The 22,188-nt window shown below is 49.2% G+C and overlaps 1 protein-coding gene across 1 annotated transcript in view; it reads right to left on the bottom strand.

Moving 5' to 3' along the window:
* The window catches only part of TXNDC16 (thioredoxin domain containing 16), a 62,800-nt gene extending 42,573 nt beyond the window's left edge, over positions 1-20,227 (bottom strand). The window contains exons 1-8 of the mRNA XM_015421352.1: positions 20,062-20,227; positions 18,319-18,401; positions 14,476-14,549; positions 10,922-10,996; positions 6,093-6,214; positions 3,815-3,905; positions 2,261-2,417; positions 652-818 (exon numbers count right to left, since the gene is read on the bottom strand). Of these exons, the coding sequence (XP_015276838.1) occupies positions 652-818; positions 2,261-2,417; positions 3,815-3,905; positions 6,093-6,214; positions 10,922-10,996; positions 14,476-14,549; positions 18,319-18,401; positions 20,062-20,227 (935 nt within the window). The remainder of the gene's footprint in view (positions 1-651; positions 819-2,260; positions 2,418-3,814; positions 3,906-6,092; positions 6,215-10,921; positions 10,997-14,475; positions 14,550-18,318; positions 18,402-20,061) is intronic.
* Positions 20,228-22,188: the final 1,961 nt, after the last annotated feature.

The following is a 22,188-nucleotide window of genomic DNA, read 5'->3' as shown; positions in this document are numbered from 1 at the left end:
TACAACAATTCCATCATATACATTCAGAGCAAGCAAGGTGTAGTGGTTAGTGTTGGACTAGGACCTGGGAGACCCAGGTTCGAATTCCTGTTTGTGCCATGGAAGCTTGCTGGGTGACCTTAGGCCAGTCATGTACTCTCAGGGGAACCTACCTTGCAGGGTTGTTGTGAGGGTAAAACAGAGGAGAGTATAAGCACATAAGTCGTTTTGGCTTTCCCCCCACTGAGGAGAAAAGTGGGGCATAAATGAAGTAAGATAAATATTATATTTTTATGAATTATTATTAAAAGGAAAAACAGAGGAAGAATTTATGAGACCCTGGAGGGTGTTTTATGACTGGTTAAAATTTAAGTATTGAGAAAATAAGATTAATAACAATGATAGATGAAGTAGTTGTGAAATTGTAACGAGAAGATATGAATGCAGATGCTAAATTGGAACTCTGAATATTTTTGTATTTTTCTTTTCTTCCTTCCTCTCCCATTCCCCAGTTTCTTTATATAAACTAATACAAACAAACGGGCTCAAGGTCTTCCAGCTAAGTGGGGATCTGAACCCAGGCCTCTCCAGTCCTAATCTGACGTCATGACCGAAGCACTCGATTGTGTCCCCCCCCCACTCTCCCTCCCCACCTGTAGCCACTCCTCTCACCTTGACAGAAGGATGACCCCCGCCTTCCCCAGCAACCTCCAGGCCACAAACTCAGCCGTCCTCCTGTCTGCCTCCAGCGTTTCTTTCTGGGTGAGAATGAAGATCAGTGGCAGGCCGAGCTGGAGGTGAGCAGTCGAAACCTTCTCCGGATCTGCCATGACCTCCATCTGGAGAAGAGGAGGAGGAGGAGGAGGAGGAGAAAAGAAGAAGAAGAAGAAGAAGAGAGGAGATTGGATTTATACCCAGCCCTTCACTACCCAAAGGAGTCTCAGAGCAGCTTACAAACTCCTTCCCCTTCCCCTCCCCACAACAGACACCCTGTGAGGTAGGTGGGGCCGAGAGAGCTCTTGACAGAAACGGCTCTTTTTCAAGAGGAGGAGGAGATTGGATTTATACCCCGCCCTTCACTACCCAAAGGAGTCTCAGAGTGGCTTACAAACTCCTTTCCCTCCACCTCCCCACAACAGACACCCTGTGAGGTAGGTGGTGCCGAGGGAGCTCTGACAGAAACTGCTATTTTTCAAGGACAGCTCTTATCAGAACTACGGCTTGCCCAAGATCATCCAGCAGGTGCAAGTGGAGGAGTGGGGAATCAAACCCGGTTCTCCCAGATTAGAGTCCACTCAGTGGCAGACAAGAAGAAGAGTTGGATTTATACCCCGCCCTCCACGTGGCGTCTCAGAGTGGCTTACAATCTCCTTCCCCTTCCCCGCAACAGACACCCTGCGAGGGAGGTGGGGCTGAGAGAGCTCTCTTGAGGACTGCCCTGGAGAGAACAGCTCTGACAAAACTTGTGACTGACCCAAGGTCACACCAGCAGCTGCATGTGGAGGCGTGGGGACTCAGCCCCAGTTCTCCGAGATTAGAGTCCATGCTCCTAACCACGACAACAAACTGAGAGAAGAGATGGAGCACCTGTGGCCATCTGGATTTCTCTGAAAGCCTCTCTTAACTAATACAGGGTTTGTTCCCTGTCCAAAACGCTGAACCAAACCAGACTCGGGTCGCTGTCAGGTGATCGAGCCTGTTTCGGGTAGGCCCAGGGCTATTTTTGGGCAGGAACGCACAGGAACGGAGTTCCGGCTGGCTCCCAAGTTGGCCACGCCCAGCAGGAACTCATTAGCATAATAGGCCACACCCAACAGCAGAAAGTCATTCGGATTGGCTACATTAGGGGTGTGTGGCCTAACATGCAAAGGAGTTCCTGCTACAAAAAAGGCCCTGGGTTTTTACAACAAACAAGGTAAACAGAATAAGAAGCAAAGGGTGGGTGTGGCTGGATGACCACACTTCTGGTAACATGGGGGTGTGGCCTAATGTGCCAATAAGCTGTGCTGTCAGGGGTGTGGCCTAATATGCTAATGAGTTTCTGTTGTTGGGTGTGGCCTATGATGCTAACGAGTTCCTGCTGGGCTTTATCTACAAAAAAAAGCCCTGGGTAGGCCTAACCCTAAACCCAAACCCGTTTCCCCACCCCTGCCCAGCATAATCCAGGCAACCCAGTCTGACAAACTCTTGCTCAGATACGCCACAAAGAAAACATAACTGGGGGAGTAAGGAACCGGGGTGGGGGTGGGGAGGGGACGGTCGTCGCTGCCCCCAGCCGTACCACAAGGGGCTCCCCCATCAGCTTCAGGAACTTGTGGACGTTCAGCGTGGTCAGCGGCTGCTCCATCGGAGTCCTGCGGCACGGCTGGCCCAGATCGGCGGCCATCTGGCAATGGAAGAAAAAGAGCTTCGAGGCCGGAACGTTCGACTCTTCATCACTGCTGGGAAAAAAGAAAAGCAAGCCTTGGGTCCAGAATTCAAGCTGGCCGACTCCCATATTCATGTGTGTTGGAAAGCTCTAACGGCGGCAGAGAAACCTTCTTCTACTCGTGCACATGAATGGGACGGGCTGCAGCTCAGTGGCAGAGCATCTATTTGGCACGCAGGAGGTCCCAGGTTCAATCCCCCGGCATCTCCAGTAAAAAAGGACCAGGCAGCAGGTGATGGGAAAGACCTCCGCCCGAGACCCTGGAGAGCCGCTGCCAGTCTGAGTAGACAAGACTGACCTTGATGGACAAATGGTCTGATTCAGTAGAAGGCAGCTTCATGTGTCTTTGGGGAGGGTCCATGGCTCAGTGGTACAGCCTCTGCTTGGCATGCAGAAGGTCCCAGGTTCAATCCCCAACATCTCCAGTTAAAAAAGACTATGTAGGAGGTGATGGGAAAGACCTCCGCCTGAGACCCTGGAGAGCTGTAAAGAGGGGCTGTGTCTCAGCGGCAGAGCCTCTGCCTGGCATGCCGAAGGTCCCAGGTTCAATCCCCGGCATCTCCAGTCAAAAAGGACCAGGCAGGAGGTGATGTGAAAGACCTCAGCCTGAGACCCTGGAGAGCCGCTGCCAGTCTGAGTAGACAATACCGGCCTTGATGGACCAAGCGTTTGAATCACTATAAGGCAGCTTCGTGGGTTAAACGTGGGCCAGGCTCCGCATAGAGCATCCAACTCAGACTTGCGTGTGCTGCGCCGCTCCCCCGGGGAAACTCCTTCTAACAAAGCCCCACTCCCTAAATTTGGCAGCTGAAGGGGTCTAGGAATGGAAGCTTGGTCAGCCCAACGGCGTCTCCTTCCCAGCCCGGCTTAAGACGCCAGCCGCAGGAGCAGCGAGGGCCTGGTGCTTCTCCCGCCTGCACCCCAAAACGGTTCCCTCCTCTATCAGAACCCAGAAAACCACATTTATCTATTCCTCGGCTCCGACATCAACCGAAAGGGAGACTGCGACCAAGAAATCAAAAGGCGACGGGGACTGGGAAGCGGTGTCCCCTCTAAGCTGAGTTCGTGCGAGCTAGCTCACAGATTTTTAGCCTCCAGCTCACACATTTTTGTCTTAGTTAAGGAAGGAGGGCTCCAGAGCTAACTGATTTATGCAGTAGCCAAATCGCTCACTCAACTTCAATGCCAGTAGCTCACAAAGCAGAATTTTTGCTCACAAGATCCCACAGCTTAGAGGGAACATTGCTGGGAAGGGAAGCCGTGAAGGAGCTAGCAAAGATCCTGAAGTGTAAGGATGTGTCACTGGCGAGAGAGGCTGAGAGAAGGTGACTGGCTGGGTGCAGCAGGGCCCCAGAGAAGCTCTGGTTCATAGCAAGGCCAGAACCCCCACGGCTGGGGAACACCTACTAGATGCTCTTCAGAAGCGTCACTTCGGTGGTCAAGGCGAACCTGTGCAGAGAGCCATAGACAAAGGCGGCCTCCATCAGCACTCGGTGCTCTGCAAAGAGAGAGGGAGAGAAGAAGGAGGAGGAGGAGGAGAAGTAGTAAAGGTAAAGGTTCCCTTGCTCGAAAGCCAGCCGAGTCCGACTCTAGGGTTGCGGTGCTCATCTCCGTTCCCAAGCCGAAGAGCCAGCGCTGTCCGAAGACGTTTCCGTGGTCATGTGGCCGGCATGACTAAACACCAAGGCGCACGGAACGCTGTTCCCTTCCCACCGAAGTGGTCCCTATTTATCTACTTGCAATTTCTTGCTTTCGAACTGCTAGGTTGGCAGGAGCTGGGGCCAGAGACGGGAGCTCACTCCGTCATGCGGCACACTCGGGTCTCGAACTGCGGAACTACCGACCTTCCACAGCCTGCAGTTCAGCGTCTTAACCACTTGAGCCACCGCAGCTCCTAGTAGTAGTAGTAGTTATAAATAAAATACTGGAAATAGCAGAGATGGACCCTTCAATTTTGAGAGGGCGCCATAAAGAAGATTACGAAAACGCATGGTCAAGATTTTACAAATGGATAGAAGACCCCAAAACTTAAAATTTACAGACATTCCATCGAAAGAAAAGACTATAAGAACTACGGCTTGCCCAGGGTCATCCAGCCAGGTGCAAGTGGAGGAGTGGGGAATCAAACACGGTTCCCCCAGATTAGAATCCGCGCACTTAACCACTACGCCAAAATGATGTAGTGCCACTACAAACTTAACTACTACACGAAATAAGAGGGGCAGAGAGACAGAGAGAGAAAGACAGATGGAGAAAGAGAGACCGAGAGGAGTGGGAGACAGAGACAGACAGAGAGGAAAAGACAGACAGACAAAGAGAGAAACAGTGAGAGACAAAGACAGAGGAAGATACAGGCAGAAAGAGGGAGAGAGGCAGGGAAAAAGAGTGAGAGAGACAGAGACACACAGAGAGTGAGACAGAGACAGACGGAGCGACAGCAAAAGACAGAGGAAGACACAGAAGGAGCGAAAAACAGAGAGACAGAGAAACAAAGAGAAAGAGACAGTCAGAGAGAAAGAGAAAAAGTAAGAGACAGACAAAGAGGAATTTCACATTACCCTTTTTAACCCGTTTTGAAGCCGTTTTTGATCCGTCATGGAGTAAACCAGTATAGGGCTGCCATTTCACACATGGCTTTCCCCTTCCAGTAAAGAGCTGGATCTGAAGTGGTTTGCCATTTCAGATTGCACCGCTTTTCCCCTGCCGTTTTTCGCCAGTGTGGGCTATCTCCAGCTTCTTCTTTTTTGGAACATTCGCTTTAGAGCGCTATAGCGCTATAGCACTATAACAAAACACTCCAGGCATTCCAGTCAGATTGATATAACGCTGTTGCGCTATAGCGTTATAGCGCTATAAAGTGAACGTTCAAAAAAAAGCCAGAGATCGCCCGCACGGGCGAAAAACGGCGGGAAAAAACGCATCAGAACTGGGAGAGGAAACTGAAGACTACTTGGAAGCGGTTGACAGGTAAAACGCTTCAGCCCCGTTTCCTAAACGGGACAGAGGCGTTTGTGTCTGAAATTACAAATATATTCCGGAAGGGAACCGGTTCTAAAACGGTTCTGTCTGAAATGACAGACCAGAAACCGTTTGGGAACCGTTCCTCTTCCGGATTATATCGTCTGTCTGAAATTCCTCAAAAACAGAGACCGAAAGAGGAAGAGACGGACGGACAGGGACAGAGAGAAAGAGCGAGACAGAGACAGACAGACAGAGAGGAGACAGAGAGTCATTCAGGACCTGATTCTGAAAGCCCCGACTTTCTCTCCTCTCCACCCGCAACCCAATTCTTACCTTAAAAACCTGATCAAGCGAAGAAGAAGAGTCTAGATGCTCAAGAATGACCTAACATACGCTTGCGTTACTTATGTCATCACTGATAACAATGTTATCGCTTTCGCTGTCTGGATGCCATCTTACGGTTTTACCCTTACAATCGCGTATCCCAAAAACCACAACGCAGCCCCCTACTAGGACCACAGCGAAGCAACTTTTCTCCCAAACTCTTTGCCCCCTGGCAAATCCCAAAGTGAAAAGCCGAGGCCCCTGGGTCCTACCACAAGTGAAATGAGACCGTTCTACGCCCCGAGGAAAGCTCTAAGGAGGCCGCATCTGATCATTCCAGAGACAAAAGACCGGCTCTGCCCCCCTCCGCTGTCTAGCTAAGCAGCCGGATGGTCTTTACCTGCGGTCCCAACAGCCCGGACGTAAGCGAACACGAGGTCCGACTGACCCTGAAGAGCGTTTTCCAGGTTCTGGAGGTCCTCCAGCGTGGAGACGTATTTCACTTCGTTGAAGAGGAGGGCACTGTGAAGGAGACAAGGGGGAGAACATAAGAACATAAGAGACGCCAATGTTGGATCAGGCCAACGGCCCATCCAGTCCAACACTCTGTGTCACACAGTGGCCAGAAATACCAGGTGCCATCAGGAGGTCCAGCAGTGGGGCCAGGACACTAGGAGCCCCCTCCCACTGTTGACCCCCCCACTCCAAGCACCAAGAAGACAGAGCATCCCTTGCCCCAGACTGAGAGTTCCTATCTATACCTTGTGGCTCATAGCCACTGATGGACCTCTGCTCTTAAGAACATAAGAGAAGCCAATGTTGGATCCAACACTCTGTGTCACATAGTGGCCAGAAATACCAGGCGCCATCAGGAGGTCCAGCAGTGGGGCCAGGACACTAGGAGCCCTCCCACTGTTGACCCCCCCTACCACCAAAGAAGACAGAGCATCCCTTGCCCCAGAGCCCCTATCTATCACTTGTGGCCAGTAGCCACTGATGGACCTCTGCTCCATATGCTTATCCAATTCATAAGAACATAGGAGACGCCAATGTTGGATCAGGCCAATGGCCCATCCAGTCCAACACTCTGTGTCACACAGTGGCCAGAAATACCAGAAGCCATCAGGAGGTCCACCAGTGGGGCCAGGACACTAGGAGCCCTCCTACTGTTAAACCCCCAAGCACCAAGAAGACAGAGTATCATTTGCCCCAGAGCCCCTATCTATACCTTGTGGCTAAATAAGAACATAAGAGACGCCAGTGTTGGATCAGGCCAAAGGCCCATCCAGTCCAACACTCTGTGTCACACAGTGGCCAGAAATACCAGGAGCCATCAGGAGGTCCACCAGTGGGGCCAGGACACTAGAAGCCCTCCCACTGTTAAACCCCCAAGCACCAAGAAGACAGAGTATCATTTGCCCCAGAGCCCCTATCTATACCTTGTGGCTAAATAAGAACATAAGAGACGCCAGTGTTGGATCAGGCCAAAGGCCCATCCAGTCCAACACTCTGGGTCACACAGTGGCCAGAAATACCAGTGCCATCAGGAGGTCCACCAGTGGGGCCAGGACATTAGAAGCCCTCCCACTGTCGACCCCCCCCCAAAGTACCAAGAAGACAGAGCATCACTTGCCCCAGAGCCCCTATCTATACCTTGTGGCTAAGAGCCACTGATGGACCTCTGCTCCATATGCTTATCTAAGGCGGATGATGCTCCCACCAAAATGCAGTGGTGTCTCCTTTTGCGGGAGAAGGCCCATTTGTGCTTCGGAGGATGGGACGCATCTCTACCCGCTCACAGTCCCTGCCCACCTGAAAATGAGCCAAAATAGAGGCTGCCTTGTCAGGCTGGAAGTAGGGAGGCATCGGTTCAAATCCCTCCTTGGGCATTGAGTTCACGGCTCTCTGTCAGCCGAACCTACCTCAGAGGGTTGTTGTGAGGACGAAAAGGAGGGAGAGAACCACGTATGGTGCCCTTAGGAGGAGGAACGGGGATAAAAGTGTGATAAATAATATACTTGAAACACCTTTAGCACTGAATGCTCATGACGGGGTGTCTGCCTCAGCACATTCTTATACCATCTTTCCTTCTAAGAGCTCAGAGAGGACAAGGTGCTCTCCCTCCCCATTTTATCCTCACAGCAACCCTGTGAGGCAGGTGAGGTGGAACATTGGAATAGCCCTGCTGGGTCAGACCAGGGGTCCATCTAGTCCAGCATCCTGTATCACACAGTGGCCAACCAGTTCCTCCGGAGGGCCAACAACAGGGCAGAGAGGTCAAGGACTTCATAAGAGCATTGGAAGAGCCCTGCTGGATCAAACCAGGGGTCCATCTAGTCCAGCATCCTGTCTCACACAGTGATCTCAGAGTTCCTCTGGAGGGCCAACAGCAGAGCAGAGAGGCCGAGACCTTCATAAGAACATCAGAAGAGCCCTGCTGGGTCAGACCAGTGAGGGGCCACCTAGTCCAGCATCCTGTCTCACACAGTGGCCAGCCAGTTCCTCTGGAGGGCCAACCACAGGGCGTAGAGGCCGAGGCCTTCCTAAGAACATCAGAAGAGCCCTGCTGGATCAGACCAGTCAGGGTCCATCTAGTCCAGCATCCTGTCTCACACAGTGATCTCAGAGTTCCTCTGGAGGGCCAACAGCAGAGCAGAGAGGCCGAGACCTTCATAAGAACATCAGAAGAGCCCTGCTGGATCAGACCAGGGGTCCCTCTAGTCCAGCATCCTGTCTCACACAGTGGCCAACCAGTTCCTCTGGAGGGCCAAGAACAGGGCAGAGAGGCCGAGGCCTTCATTAGAACATTAGAAGTCTAACCAAAGTCTAACGACATTGCCCAATTCAAGTATCTGAAGGAGTGAGCGGTGACTCACGAAAGCTCTTCCCCTGCCAGATTTTGTCAAGTCTTTAAGGTGCTCCTGGACTCTGAGGAAGTGAGCCGTGACTCAGGAAAGCTCCTCCCCTGCCACAAACCCGGTTAGTCTTTCAGGTGCTCCTGGACTGTTGCTCTTTTGTATTTTGGAAAACCCAGCTCTGACCCGGGAAACAGTCTCTTCCACGACATACATCAGTCGGTATTGTTTCTCCACTGCCTACACATGTTGGTCAAGTAAAATGTGTCTCGATGCTTACTAGAAGTGGAGAAGGAGAGTGTGGCCAAAGGCTGGAGTCTGACCTCCAGACGCGAAGGCTGTGCATGTCGGAATGCCACTTGCTTAGGGTTTGTAGTGAGGGCGGCTGTGGGCTGTTAGTTGGTGTCTCAAAATCATCCGGTTGGCCACTGCAGAAAATGGAATGCCGAACAAGATGGGTGTCGAAGTCATCGTCTGCCGGGGGCACCCAAAAACCTTGGGCCACCATACCAAGTAAATTTCGACCTGTAGGTCCACCATACCAAAACGGTTGGGAACTGCTGTAAGGTGTTGCCGGACTTTAATCTAGCTGATCTACTGTCCTAGTCCCGGCTGTACACCGCGTTGATCAGGCCGCACCTGAAGTATCGTGTGCAGTTCTGGAGACCTCACTTCAAAAAGGATGAGGGCAGAATTAGAGATGTGAAGGCCCAGAAAATAACCGGGGGAAAATTGGGTGAAAAAACCTGGGTTTTTCCCATTTTTTTCCTGAAGCCTTTTTGTTGTTTTTTTCCAAAAAATTGGAAAAATTGAAAAAAGAAAAGGAAAAAAAATTGATTATGGAACGTTTTATTTTAACACGATGAATAAAATATTTGAAGACGAGGTGTTCAAATATTTTCCAAATCATTTCTAAAAAATAGGTATGGTATCAGATTGATCTAATTTCTGTGCACTGAGGACAAGTGAGTCCTAGGTTACTAGCGGAACTCTCCAATGCAAGAACAAGATGCATTTCTTTCTTTAGGAGGTGCGATTGTCACCAAATGAGAAGGGAGCACTCACTGGAGAAGACCCTGATGCTGGGAAAGACTGAAGGTCAAAGAAGACGGGGACGGCAAAGGATGAGATGGTTAGACAGTGTCATAGATTTTTTTTTAACATGATGAATAAAATATTTGAAGACGAGGTGTTCAAATATTTTCCAAATCATTTCTAAAAAATAGGTATGGTATCAGATTGATCTAATTTCTGTGCACTGAGGGCAAGTTAGTCCTAGGTTACTAGCGGAACTCTCCAATGCAAGAACAAGATGCATTTCTTCCTTTAAGAGGTGCTATCGTCACCAAATGAGAAGGGAGCACTCACTGGAGAAGACCCTGATGCTGGGAAAGATTGAAGGTCAAAGAAGACGGGGATGGCAAAGGATGAGATGGTTAGACAGTGTCATAGATGCAACGAACATGCAGTTGAGCAAACTTCAGAGGACAGCGGAAGACCGGAAGGCCTGGTGTGATCTGGTCCATGGGGTCGCAAAGAGTCAGACTCGACTGTGTGACTGAACAACAACAACAATTGTCACAAGAAAAGGAAAAGGTTTCAGTTTTGTTTTTGCATGTGGGTGGGTATTCTGTTTGTAATAATTCTTTGGATGCACTATATTTTTAATATGCTAGCTGTGATAATTTCATCATACCATGTAAAAATGTCCATAGTCATATTTTATGTTCCTAAAGTAACACAATGACTTTCGATGTGGAAAAGAAAAAAGAAGTGCTAATGTGGCATTTTTTCCCAATTTTTCTGAAAATTTCCAGGTTTTTCCCCAAGCTTCAAAAATTCCAGAAATTTTACATCTCTAGGCAGAATGGAGCGGGTGCAGAGGAGAGCGGTGAGGATGATTGGGGGCCAGTGGAGACCAAGAAGCCCCGCGAGGGAAGGCTGAGGGACTCCTTGGGAAGGTTCAGTCTGGAGAAGAGGAGGTTGAAGGGGGACAGGATGGCTCTCTCGAAGGATCTGAAGGGCTGTTGGACAACAGCCAGGGGGTGTTCCTCTGGGCACCAGAGGAGAGGACTCGCAAGAATGGGTTTAAATTAAGGGCAGGAAGGTACCAGCTGGACCTTAGGAAGAACTTTTTGACAGTCAGAGTTGTGCAGCACCTAGGAAGGTGGTGAGCTCTCCCTCACTGGCAGTCTTCAAGCAGCGGCTGGACAAACCCTTATCAGGGATGCTCTAGGCTGATCTTGCATTGACCTGGGGTTGGACTAGATGGCCTCTATAGGCCCCTTTCCCACTCTGTGGTTCTCTGATTCCAGGCCGACACCCTTGCCCTCAGCAGCCCTGCAACCCAGGAGGAGATGGCACGCCGACTCACAAGAGGACGTTTGCCACGACGGCGTCCACGCTGAACAAGGCGTCTGTCGGGAGCTCTCGAATCAGTACCTGGCCCCTGGAGGAGGAGACAAAAACAAAGAGACGGTGTCTGAAAACTGGGCTGAGGTTTATTTGATTCCTGTCTGATCTTTTCTTTATTTATACCCCCCACACACACACACCTTCCTCAAAAAGAAGCAAAAACCGCTTCAACTCTACAGCAGAGTGGGGATTCGAACCTGGGTCTCCCAGGTCCCAGCCCAACACTCTAACTGCTACACCACACTGCCCTCAGAGTGGGGATGGAGTCCGGGGCAGAGCGAAGCCCCGCCCACTCCACTTACTGAAATCCCTTCTAGCAGTGGAAATTTCTGGTGAATCCAAGCCAACTGGCTGGCCCCTGTGTGAGAGGGGATGCTGGACTGGATGGACCCTCACTGGTCTGATCCAGCAGAGCTCTTCTGATGTTCTTATGTCCTGGGGTCAATTCCTCATGTTCTGGTTATCATCCACAAAGCCTTTCAGGGCCTTAGACGCACATGTCTGCGGGACCATCTCTCCTAATACACAGGGGTCATTTCCTGCGGGAGCGCACAGGAGCGGAGCTCCGGCAGTAAGGAGCCCAGGGGGCGGGCACATGCAACAAGCCCCGCCCCATGCTCCCAGCAGCCCTCAGTTGGGCCACGAGGAGCAAGAAGCAGCCAGGTAAATTGCAGAGCCCCTCCCCCCAGCCTGCCTTCAGGTACAAGCTCTCCCTCCCCTGCGAGGGCAGATCTGCTTGTCCCCCCCCCCCCCCAAACCAAGAATCCCCAACAAACCCTTTTTCCCCCCCCCAATAGCTAGCATTCCAAAACAGTCCAGTGGAGCCTGAGCAGTGGGTGTTGCCTTCTGACACACTTCCGGTGATGTCAGGGGGTGTGGCTATTGGGTGTTGTAAATAAGAAGCGGGAGACTGACCAGGTATGAAGGTGCACAGAGAGTTTATATAGTTATAAAGGTGAATATATACAGAAATATTTACAGGCTATTGAACAGCATGTCGTGCCTTAGTCTATGAGAACTAAGTGCCCATCTGGCTTACTAAGCTGATAGCTATTATGCTAAACCCCAGCCAATCTCTAACAAGGTGACGCAATCACTAGCTCTAACAAGCCCTGAAAGAACAACACCTGCTAGAAAACACCTGGCTGTAATTACATGATTACTAGCATGACAGCTAGGTCTGACAAACAGATCAAACTGATCTATAGTAACTGCTTGCTACCTCTATCACTCTGACATATATCTCAATAGTGACATATGGAAATGAGTTATGCTAATAAGTTATGTTAATGAGCTCCTACACCTCTTTTTCTACGAAATGACCCCTGCTGATACGTTCCACTGCAACAGCACTTCTCATCGAAGCAAAGGCTTCTGAAGGTTCAGATGCCACAGAGGCACAAGATCACCAGTTCCCCATCCGCACCAACCTTTTTACAACAGTTCCCCCCTTGTGGCGCTGCTCGCCTACAGGGGGTCAAGGAGGCTCCTGCACTTCTATGACTTTGCGGAACGTTCAAAGCAGAAAGGATCAGGAGGACATTTGCACCCAGGAATTGGCATTGCCAAGGGAAACACCTCCGGTCCCTTTTGTCAGGGACAGGACCGCAGTCTGGTGCAATGCTGATCTTACTGCTCTGCTTTCTTCCTTTCTGGATCGCTATCTTCGCCGGAGGTAAGGAATGCCTTCGCCGGGTTCTTCTTTTCGCCGACCTGTATGTCAGCACTGTATTTCAGTTCGGTAATCCTAGCCCAGTCCTGACATGGATAGCCCAGATTTGTGTTGTGGTTAGGAGCACGGATTCTAATCTGGGAGGACCGGGTTGGACTCCCCACTCCTTCACATGCAGCCAGCTGGTGTGACCTTGGGTCAGCGACAAGTTCATTCAGAGCTGTTCTCTCAAGAGCAGTCCTCGAGAGAGCTCTCTCCGCCCCACCCACCTCACAGGGTGTCTGTGGTGGCGAGAGGAAGGAGATTGTCAGCCGCTCTGAGACTCTGAGTGAAGGGCGGGGTACAAATCCAACCACATCCTCCTCCTCCTCCTCCTCCCAGGCTAGCCTGATCTCATCAGATCTTGAAAGCTATGCAGGGTCGGCCCTCGTTATTACTTGGATGGGAGACCAGCCAGGGAGTCCTGGGTTGCTACGCAGAGGCAGGCAAGGGCAAACCACTGGTTTGTTTCTTGCCCTGACGTGAATGGCCCAGGCTAGCTTGATCTCGTCAGATCTCGGAAGCTAAGCAGGGTCGGCCCTGGTTGGTACTTGGATGGGAGACCACCAAGGAAGCCCAGGGTTGCTACGCAGAGGCAGGCAGTGACAAACCACCTCTGAACATCTCCTGCCTTGAAAACCCTACGGGGTCGCCAGAAGTCAGCTGTGACTCCCCCCCCCCAAATCCTAGCCTAACTTCATTGTTTATTGAATGCTGCACACCAGTTTGGTGTGTCGTGGTTAAGTGCGCGGACTCTGATCTGGGAGAACCGGGTTTGATTCCCCACTCCTCCACTTGCACCTGGCTGGATGGCCTTGGGCAAGCCGTAGTTCTGATAAGAGCTGTCCTTGAAAAAGAGCAGTTTCTGTCAGAGCTCTCTCAGCCCCACCTACCTCACAGGGTGTCTGTTGTGGGGAGGGGGAGGGAAAAGGAGTTTGTAAGCCGCTGCTCTGAGACTCCTTTGGGTAGTGAAGGGCAGCATATAAATCCAATCTCTTCTTGTTCTTCTATTGTATGTCAAGCAAGTGCTCTGACACCCAGTTTGGTGTCATGGTTAAGTGTGCGGACTCTAATCTGGAAGAACCGGGTTTGATTCCCCACACCTCCACTTGCTGGATGACCTTGGGGCAGCCATAGTTCTGACAAGAGCTGTTCTTGAAAAACAGCAGTTTCTGTCAAGAGCTCCCTCAGCCCCGCCTACCTCACAGGGTGTCTGTTGTGGGGAGGATAAGGGAAAGGAGTTTGTCAGCCGCTCTGAGACTCCTTTGGGTAGTGAAGGGCGGGGTATAAATCCAATCTCTCCTTGTTATTCTATTGTATGTCAAGCAGGTGCTCTGACACCCAGTTTGGTGTCGTGGTTAAGTGCGTGGACTCTAGTCTGAGAGAACCGGGTTTGATTCCCCACGCCTCCACTTGCACCTGGCTGGATGGCCTTGGGCAAGCCCTAGTTCTGTCAGAGCTGTTCTTGAAAGAGAGATTCTCTCAGAGCTCTCTCAGCCCCACCTACCTCACAGGATGTCTGTGGTGGGGAGGGGAAGGAGACTGTAAGCCACTCTGAGACTCCAAGTGAAGGGTGGCCTACAAATCCAGCTCTTCTTCTTCTTCTATCTGACGGCATCGTTTTTCATATTTTGTAATCTGCCGAGTCTCAGTGAGAAAGGTGAGCTCTACATGAAGCCAAAGTAATCAATCAATCAACTCCCTGTTCTCCTGTGCTTGTGGATGGCCCGGTCCCAAAGCATTTCCTTTGTAAATCCAATTAGTTTTAACGTATGCATCTGCCAACAGATCCACGGACTTACTTGAACAGGTACGCTTTCCCCACAGAACTGTCCTCTCTACAGTATCCTGATCTTTCTTCTCGGAGGCAGTTAACCTGTGAAGAAGAAAAGATATCCTCACACCGATAGGATGTACACAAAACTCTCTGAACTTCATAAAAGGCTACGGAAATGGTTCGTGGCATTATCATCCTCTCGAATAATAACCAGTGTGGGGGTGTGCCGTGGCTCAATTGAAGAGCCCCTGCTCGGTATGCAGGAGGTCCCAGGTTCAATCCCCGGCATCTCCAGTTAAAAGGACCAGGTAGGAGGTGATGTGAAAGACCTCAGCCAGAGACCCTGGAGACCCATGAAGTGGGGCTGTGGCTGAGTGGTAGAACATTTGTTTGGCATGCAGAAGGTCCCAGGTTCAATCCCCGGCATCTCCAGTTAAAAGGACCAGGCAGGAGGTGATGTGAAAGACCTCAGCCAGAGACCCTGGAGAGCAGCTGCTGGTCTGTGTAGATAATGCTGACCTTGATGGTCCCAGGGTCTGATTCAGTATAAGGCAGCTTCTTCATGTGTTGACATGCGCAAACATTAGATGTGCCTAATAAATGGGTTTCAGCGGGTAGCTATGACGGCCTACAGCAGAAGCGGAAGATTTGTGTTCACTAGCACTTTACAACTCAACAAGATTTTCTGGGTATAAACTTTTGAGAGTCAAAACTCCCTTCTAACAAAGAGAGCTTTGGCTCTCAAAATCTTATAACCCCTAAATCTTGTTGGTCTCTAAAGTACTACTGGGCTCAAATCTAGCTCTAATAAATGGGTGTCGTCCTCAGCACAGGCGCTGTATCACCTTGCGTTTCAGCCACGTCAAATGTGGTTATACTGCTTGCAATACCCATCAGTTGTCACAAGATGTCGCTACAGTTCATTCTGGCACTGTCCAGTGAAGCAAAAAAAAACAGTGCAGGAGTTTGTGCTAATAAATTTGAAATATTAATCAAAAAGATTTCATACAAAAGAGTGTACAATATTTGCATAACGTATCGAATGCAAGTGAAGACGGTGATCTCCGGAATGTTCTGCTGTTTCGACACGAGTCTTCTTCTGAACGATGATATATACATGTGGTGTCTCTGTTTCATTTCAACTGATTCATCATCAACAATTTCATGGATCTCTCAGGGCTTTTCCATGGGCTTTTCTAGAAACTGTTTCCACAATGTATTAGACAATCCTGAGAGATCCATGAAATTGTTGATGATGAATCAGTTGAAATGAAGCAGAGAGACACCACATGTATACGTCATTGTTCAGAAGACTTGCTCACAAGCCTCCACAGCTTAGAGGGAGCGTTGCCCAGAGGCTCAAAAAGATTTGAGAACCTGGCCTGAGCTGTAGAACCCCCTGCACAGTGACGCTCACTGGTATTGAATCACAATCTTTTAGATGCCAAGCAGAAATGCTTCGATTCCCAGAGGCCTCTCGAAAAACTAGTGCCACTGGGGCTGGAGCCATGCACATTAAATGATCCATTTTCAATCTGCTTTCAAGGCACTTTCCAACTGGATATTACTGTGTGAACTGGCAAAATCCTCGGAAAGTGCATTAAAAGTGGAGAGCCAGCTTGGTGTCATTGTTAAGTGCACGGACTCTAACCTGGGAGGACCGGGTTTGATTCCCCACTCCTCCGCTTGCAGTTGCTGGATGACCTTGGGCAAGCCATAGTTCTGTCAGAGCTATTCTTGAAAAAAGAGCAGTTTCTGCCAGAGCGCTCTCAGCTCGACCTACCTCGCAGTGTCCGTCGTGGGGAGGGGAAGGGAAAGGAGGTTGTAAGCCGCTCTGAGATTCCAAGTGAAGGGCGGGGTATAAATCCAATCTATTATTATTATTATTATTATTATGTGTGTGTGTGTGTGACCGCAGCCATGGAGAGTTGATCAGCTCTTGTGTATTTATGCCCCCTTTGTGTTACTTATTTATTTTACTTTTATTTATTCTAAAGAAAATGTATCTCCCGCCTTTCTTTCTGCCCTCACACAGGCCTCCAAGGCAGCTAACGAAGAAAACCGATTAGTCAGGGAGAGAAATTCTGCCCAGAAATACAAAAAGATCCTAGGGTTGCTCTTTTGAACATTGTGCCCAGAGGGCTTTCAAAACAGACGACCACCAATGTTCCCTCTAAGCTGTGGAGTCTTGTGAGCCAAAATTCAACTTTGTGAGCTCCTGGCATTAAAGTTGTGAGCGAGCGATTTGGCTGCTGCTGCATCAATTAGTTTTCCCCAGAGCCCTCCTCCCTGAGCTAAGACAAAAATGTGTGAGCTGGAGGCTAAAAAACTGTGAGCTAGCTCACAATGACTCCGCTTAGAGGGAACACTGACGACAACCGCAGCGACGTATCATTAAAGCAATTAAAACCAAAGCTAAGAAGAAATACAAAGACATAAAAAACAACAATTACAAGTCCTTTAAACTCTTTTCGAAGGCTCTGCGTCTTGCCGCTATATGTGGCCTGGTTACCTTTCTAAAAAGATAACGGTCTCTCGTTTTCACTCCGATGCTGATCTCTTAGCTTTGGGCCACGTGTTTTTGTCCCGTTTTGCCTACTGTCCGTATTTGTTTGTGATACTGTAAAGCCTTGGAGATAGGGAGAGGCGGACGCAGAAAGCTTCCAAATAAACCACTTGAAAGGACCCTGACATTAAAAATCACCACCCTGAAGTCACTATCTTATCACAGCGGGACAAGTTTGATCTCGCCGGCTCTCTGTGCCGTGGGACTGGTGCGTCTCAACATCCCGCTCTTGTTCCTTCTGCTACAAACTTGCCTCCCTCCCCGACCTCCCGCCAAAGCAAAGATTGCGCATTTGAGACTACGGAGAGACCTTTCGTCCGACAAGCAGAAGTCTGTGCTAAACGTCTGGACAAACCGAAGCGTGTCAGGGCACGTGGTTGTACCCAGGGCTTTTTTTGTAGAAAAAGTCCAGCAGGAACACATTAGCATAATAGGCCACACCCCTGACTGCATCACTCATTAGCATATCAGGCCGCATTCCCATGTTACCAGAAGTGTGGTTATCCAGCCACACCCACCCTTTGCTTCTTATTCTGTTTACCTTGTTTGTGGTCCAAACCCAGGGCCTTTTTTTGTAGCAGGAACTCCTTTCCATGTTAGGCCACACACCCCTAATGTAGCCAATCCTAATGAGTTCCTGCTGTTGGGTGTGGCCTACTATGCTAATGAGTTCCTGCTGGGCGTGGCCAACTTGGGAACCAGCGGGAACTCCGTTCCTGTGCGTTCCTGCCCAAAAATAGCCCTGGATGTACCTTGCCGGTACAGATCAGTTTTTGGAGCTGGAAGCAAATTTATTTCCTCATCTGTTCCATTTACATCCTGTCATCCTCTGCAATGGAGACCCAAAGCGGCTTACGTCACTCTCTCTTCTCCTCCGTTTTAGCCTCAAAACGACCCTGTGAGCAGTGTTCCCTCTAAGCTGAGTGAGTGTGAGCCAGCTCACAGTTTTCCAGCCTCCGGCTCACACATTTTTGCCTTCGCTCAGGAAGGGATGGCTCCAGAGCAAACTAACTGATGTAGTCGCCAAATCGCTCGCTCACAACTTCAATGTCAGGAGCTCACAAAGTAGAATTTTTGCTCACAAGACTCCACAGCAGAGAGGGAGCATTCCCTGTGAGGTAAGTTAGGCCAAGAGGCTGTGACAGGCCCAAGGTCTCCCAACGGGCTTCCGTGTCACAAGTGGGGATTCGGACCTGGGTCTCCCGAGATGCTAGTCTGACACTCTGAACTGCTACACCACAGTGACTCTCGAAAAGACTGCCCGAGCAATTTCTAAGGCAAGAAAACATCACTTTGAATTACCTTCAAGACTGAAATCCCATAATCTCGAAGAGCTTCTACGGAGTTCTCCAGCTGTTCCAGGAACACATCCACAGACTGAGAAGCTGGAACACAAACAAGGACCATATTCTGATTAGATTACTGTTAACGCTCTCTACTTGGGGCTGCCTTTGTCGCAAATCCGGAAGCTGCAGCTAGTGCAGAATGCTGCAGCCAGGCTGTTGATCATATTCAGCCTGTGCTGAAAGCGCTGCACTGGCTGCCAATAGCGTACCGGATCCACTTCAAAGTGCTGGGACGCAGAATTCCATATGTTACTTCTTCCACTGAGATAGGTCAAGATGGGCGGCCGTGTCAGTCTGCCAGTAGCGGCAGAAAAGAGCACGGTTCCAGTAGCACCTGGAAGACTAAGGAAACTTGTGGCAGGGGGAGGAGCTTTCGTGTGTCACTCCGAACCAAGAACCAATCCCACACCTGTGGCAGCCATTATGTGGCGGTTTCCTCAAAAATCCAAAGAGCCAGCATGGCGTGCCACCCCGTTTTTAAAAAAACGGCACAGCCAATCAAATCTCCAGTAGCCAATCAGAAGCCTTTCTGGGCAAAAGCCCAACTTGGCCCCACCCACTTTAAAAAAAAAAAAAACACTCGGCAGGTGGAGAGGCACCCGGACACACCGTTTTGGGGACCACTGGCCTAAGGGAACTGCAGTTTCTGACAAGTTTTTCCATACTCCAACTGTCTTCTTTCCTTCCCCCCTTTCCTTCCTTCCTTCCCCCCTCCCCTCTTGTATACTAATACTATTCTCTGCTAAAGTTCTAGCCCAAATGAGATATGGGACACAAATTTTGCGATTTACAAACCTTCAGGCACTAGAACTGGTCCAATCAAAATTTCTGAGATCTTTATTTAATACGCCAAGATGTACCTCTAATGTCTTGTTGAGACAAGAAGCTGGTCTCAGTACAGTCAAATTGAATATCTGGTTGCATTCTCTCTGCTTTTGGCTTAAAGTCCACCTTTTTCCCGTTGGGTTATTTCTTTTTCTACTGGCCGCATCCCCTTACCCTCACTGGTCCACCAGAGCCATTCACAAATTGAGATCATTAGGATTGGACCCGAACCAACTACTGGAAAGTGGATACGATAGGGCAAAAAATATCGTTTACCAACGTCTCAGAGATATTGAGTAGCAAACATCCTATGCTGTACTCTCACCTCTTTACAAATCTCTGAAACCTAAAATTTATATGACTGCTCCTTTATATTTAGCCAATATTCCCAACCCAAATCACAGATGGGCTTTTTCCAGAGCTAGATTTGACATTTTTCCATCGGCAGTTCTTGCCGGAAGATTTCAATGCATCCCTAGGCATTTGAGATTTTGCTCATGCCCTTCCGAGTCAATTGAGACCCTTTTCCATATATTATTCCAGTGTTCTTATTATGCAGAAGAAAGAGCCCTTTTAATTACACCTATAATAAGGTCATTCAGGCACCAAGGACAATTAGTAATCCACTCTGAGGAACTTTTGCTGAAACATCTATTGGAGGACAAATCCATGGCAATATCAAGGAATGTTGCCAAATTTCTCTTTATTGTATTTACAAAGCGTAAGCTCCTCCTCAATGTTCCTCATGATGTCTCTTCTCTGTAATGCTTTTTGCTTTTGATTCTGTATGCTGTTTAATGGGTCTCTGACCGTAATAAAAATGAATGAATGAATATACTAATACTGTAAATCTTCATGAGGTGAGGATACTCACCTTCCCTCCTAAAATAAACCAAGGATGCTTTCGATGCTGGCGAACTGCTGAAATACTCCTTGAGTTTCAGCTCCGAAAAGGCGTCTTCCGCATTACTCGCCGGCCACGCGCCCAGGAGCAGGAGAGAGCAGAGGAGAGCCCGTCCTTTGGAGGGTGGCGACGACATGACCTCAGCCGCTCGGGGGGATTCGCTCTTCAAAAGAAATTGTCACAAGGTGTTTTTGAAGCTTCGGTTTCCAGATCTAGGGTTCCGCCACCTTGACCATTCAAATATTGGTCAATTATTCTCAAAATTTAACCTTATCAGAATAACAAAGGAGACATTTTCGTCATCAAGATGTTTGATACATGTGCTACGGCGTTTACTCAAACGCAAGAACGTAAGAACATCAGAAGAGCCCTGCTGGATCAGAGCAGTGGTCCATCCAGTCCAGCACACAGTGGCCAACCTGTCTCACACAGTGGCTGACCAGTTCCCCTGGAGGGCCAACCACAGGGCAGACAGGCCGAGGCCTTCATAAGAACATCAGAAGAGCCCTGCTGGATCAGACCAGGGGTCCATCTAGTCCAGCATCCTGTTTCACACAGTGGTCAACCAGTCCCTTTGGAGGGCCAACAGGGCAGAGAGGCCAAGGCCTTTATTAGAACATCACAAGAGCCCTGCTGGATCAGACCAGGGGTCCATCAAAGTTCAAAGGTTTATTACGGTCATAAGAGCAGTGCCAGTGGTCCATCTCGTCCAGCATTTTGTCTCACACCGTGGCCAACCAGTTCCTTTGGGGGGCCAACAACAAGGCAGAGAGGCCGAGGCCTTCCCCTGATGTTGCCTCCTGGCTCTGGGAGGCTTTGAATATGGAGGTTCCCTTTTAGTCACCATGGCTGGTAACCACTAATAGACTCATCCTCTCTGAATCTTTCTAATCCCCTTTGTAAGCTCTTTATTCCTGTGGTCATCACAACATCCTCTGAAAGCAAATTCCACATTTTTAATCACCGTCTGCGTAAAGTAGTATTTCCTTCTATCCATCCTGAACCTACTGCCCATCAGCTTCATCGAAGGCCCTCCAGTTCTAGCCTTTTGGGAGAGGGAGGAAAAGTTCTCTCCACTCTCTCCACCCCCATGCATGATTTTATAAACCTCTATTATGTCCTCCCTTAGTCGTCTCTTTTTCTGAACTGAAAAGTCCCGGACTCTTCAGCCTCTCCTCACAGGAAAGCGGCTCCAACCTCCAAATCATCTTCGTTGCCCCCTTCTGGACGTACTCCAGCCAGTTTCTCCCCTCCCCCACCAGACATGCCCGGTGTTCCCTCTAAGCTGAGTGAGAGTGAGCTAGGTCACATTTTTTTAGCCTCCGGCTTGCACATTTTGTCTTAGACTACTGCACTGTAAATAACATTAAAAATGCCATAAAGTACCGCTACTTTTATCAAAGTGAAATAGGTTTCTATAAATACAAAGAATAAAGTGTGGCTTGGTCAGCAGTTTTTAAATGGAAGGCAAACGTCAATAAAGCAAAAGCGAAGGTGTAGCGATTATTTAAAAAAAAAAAAACAACCAGACTCCACTTGGAAATGTCTGCTGCCAGCCAGGAGGGGGCGCTTTTCTGTCGTCCCCTGCCCCGTCCAGTCAATACAACGACACTGTCATAAAAATGAAAAAGAGAAGCTGCCAACTACGTCACAACATTTTCAACTTCTTATCGTAACTGGTAATGTCTGATTGTGGTCAGATAACTGGCAGTCAATATTTGAGCAGTTAGTCTGCCAGCGCTGTTCAGAGCTGTAACTGAAAGATTTAAAAAAATAAAATCAAATGAGGTCAAAACCGACAATTATGAACATCGCATCTTGTCCCCTGCTTATAACAGTGCTTATCTTATGATCCTGTAGTTAGTTCCCAGTTCCTCATTCCCAGTTCCTAGTTCCTTATTCTGGCACTCAGACCATAAATACTGAAGATACTCAACATAACCTTTGGAGCACTCCAAATCATAGATCCTCAGGCGCAGGGGGACATCTTTGTGGTGGGGTTTGAGAAGAAGAAGAAGAAGAAGAAGAAGAAGAAGAAGAAGAAGAAGAAGAAGAAGAAGAAGAAGAAGAAGAAGAAGAAGAAGAAGAAGAAGAAGA

The sequence above is a fragment of the Gekko japonicus genome, unplaced genomic scaffold (genome assembly GCF_001447785.1).
Source record: "Gekko japonicus isolate JY-2015 unplaced genomic scaffold, Gekko_japonicus_V1.1 scaffold666, whole genome shotgun sequence".
NCBI classification, from domain to species: domain Eukaryota; kingdom Metazoa; phylum Chordata; class Lepidosauria; order Squamata; family Gekkonidae; genus Gekko; species Gekko japonicus.
The sequence above is the reverse complement of the archived record's forward strand: the minus strand, read 5'-3'. Positions and strand labels throughout refer to the sequence as shown.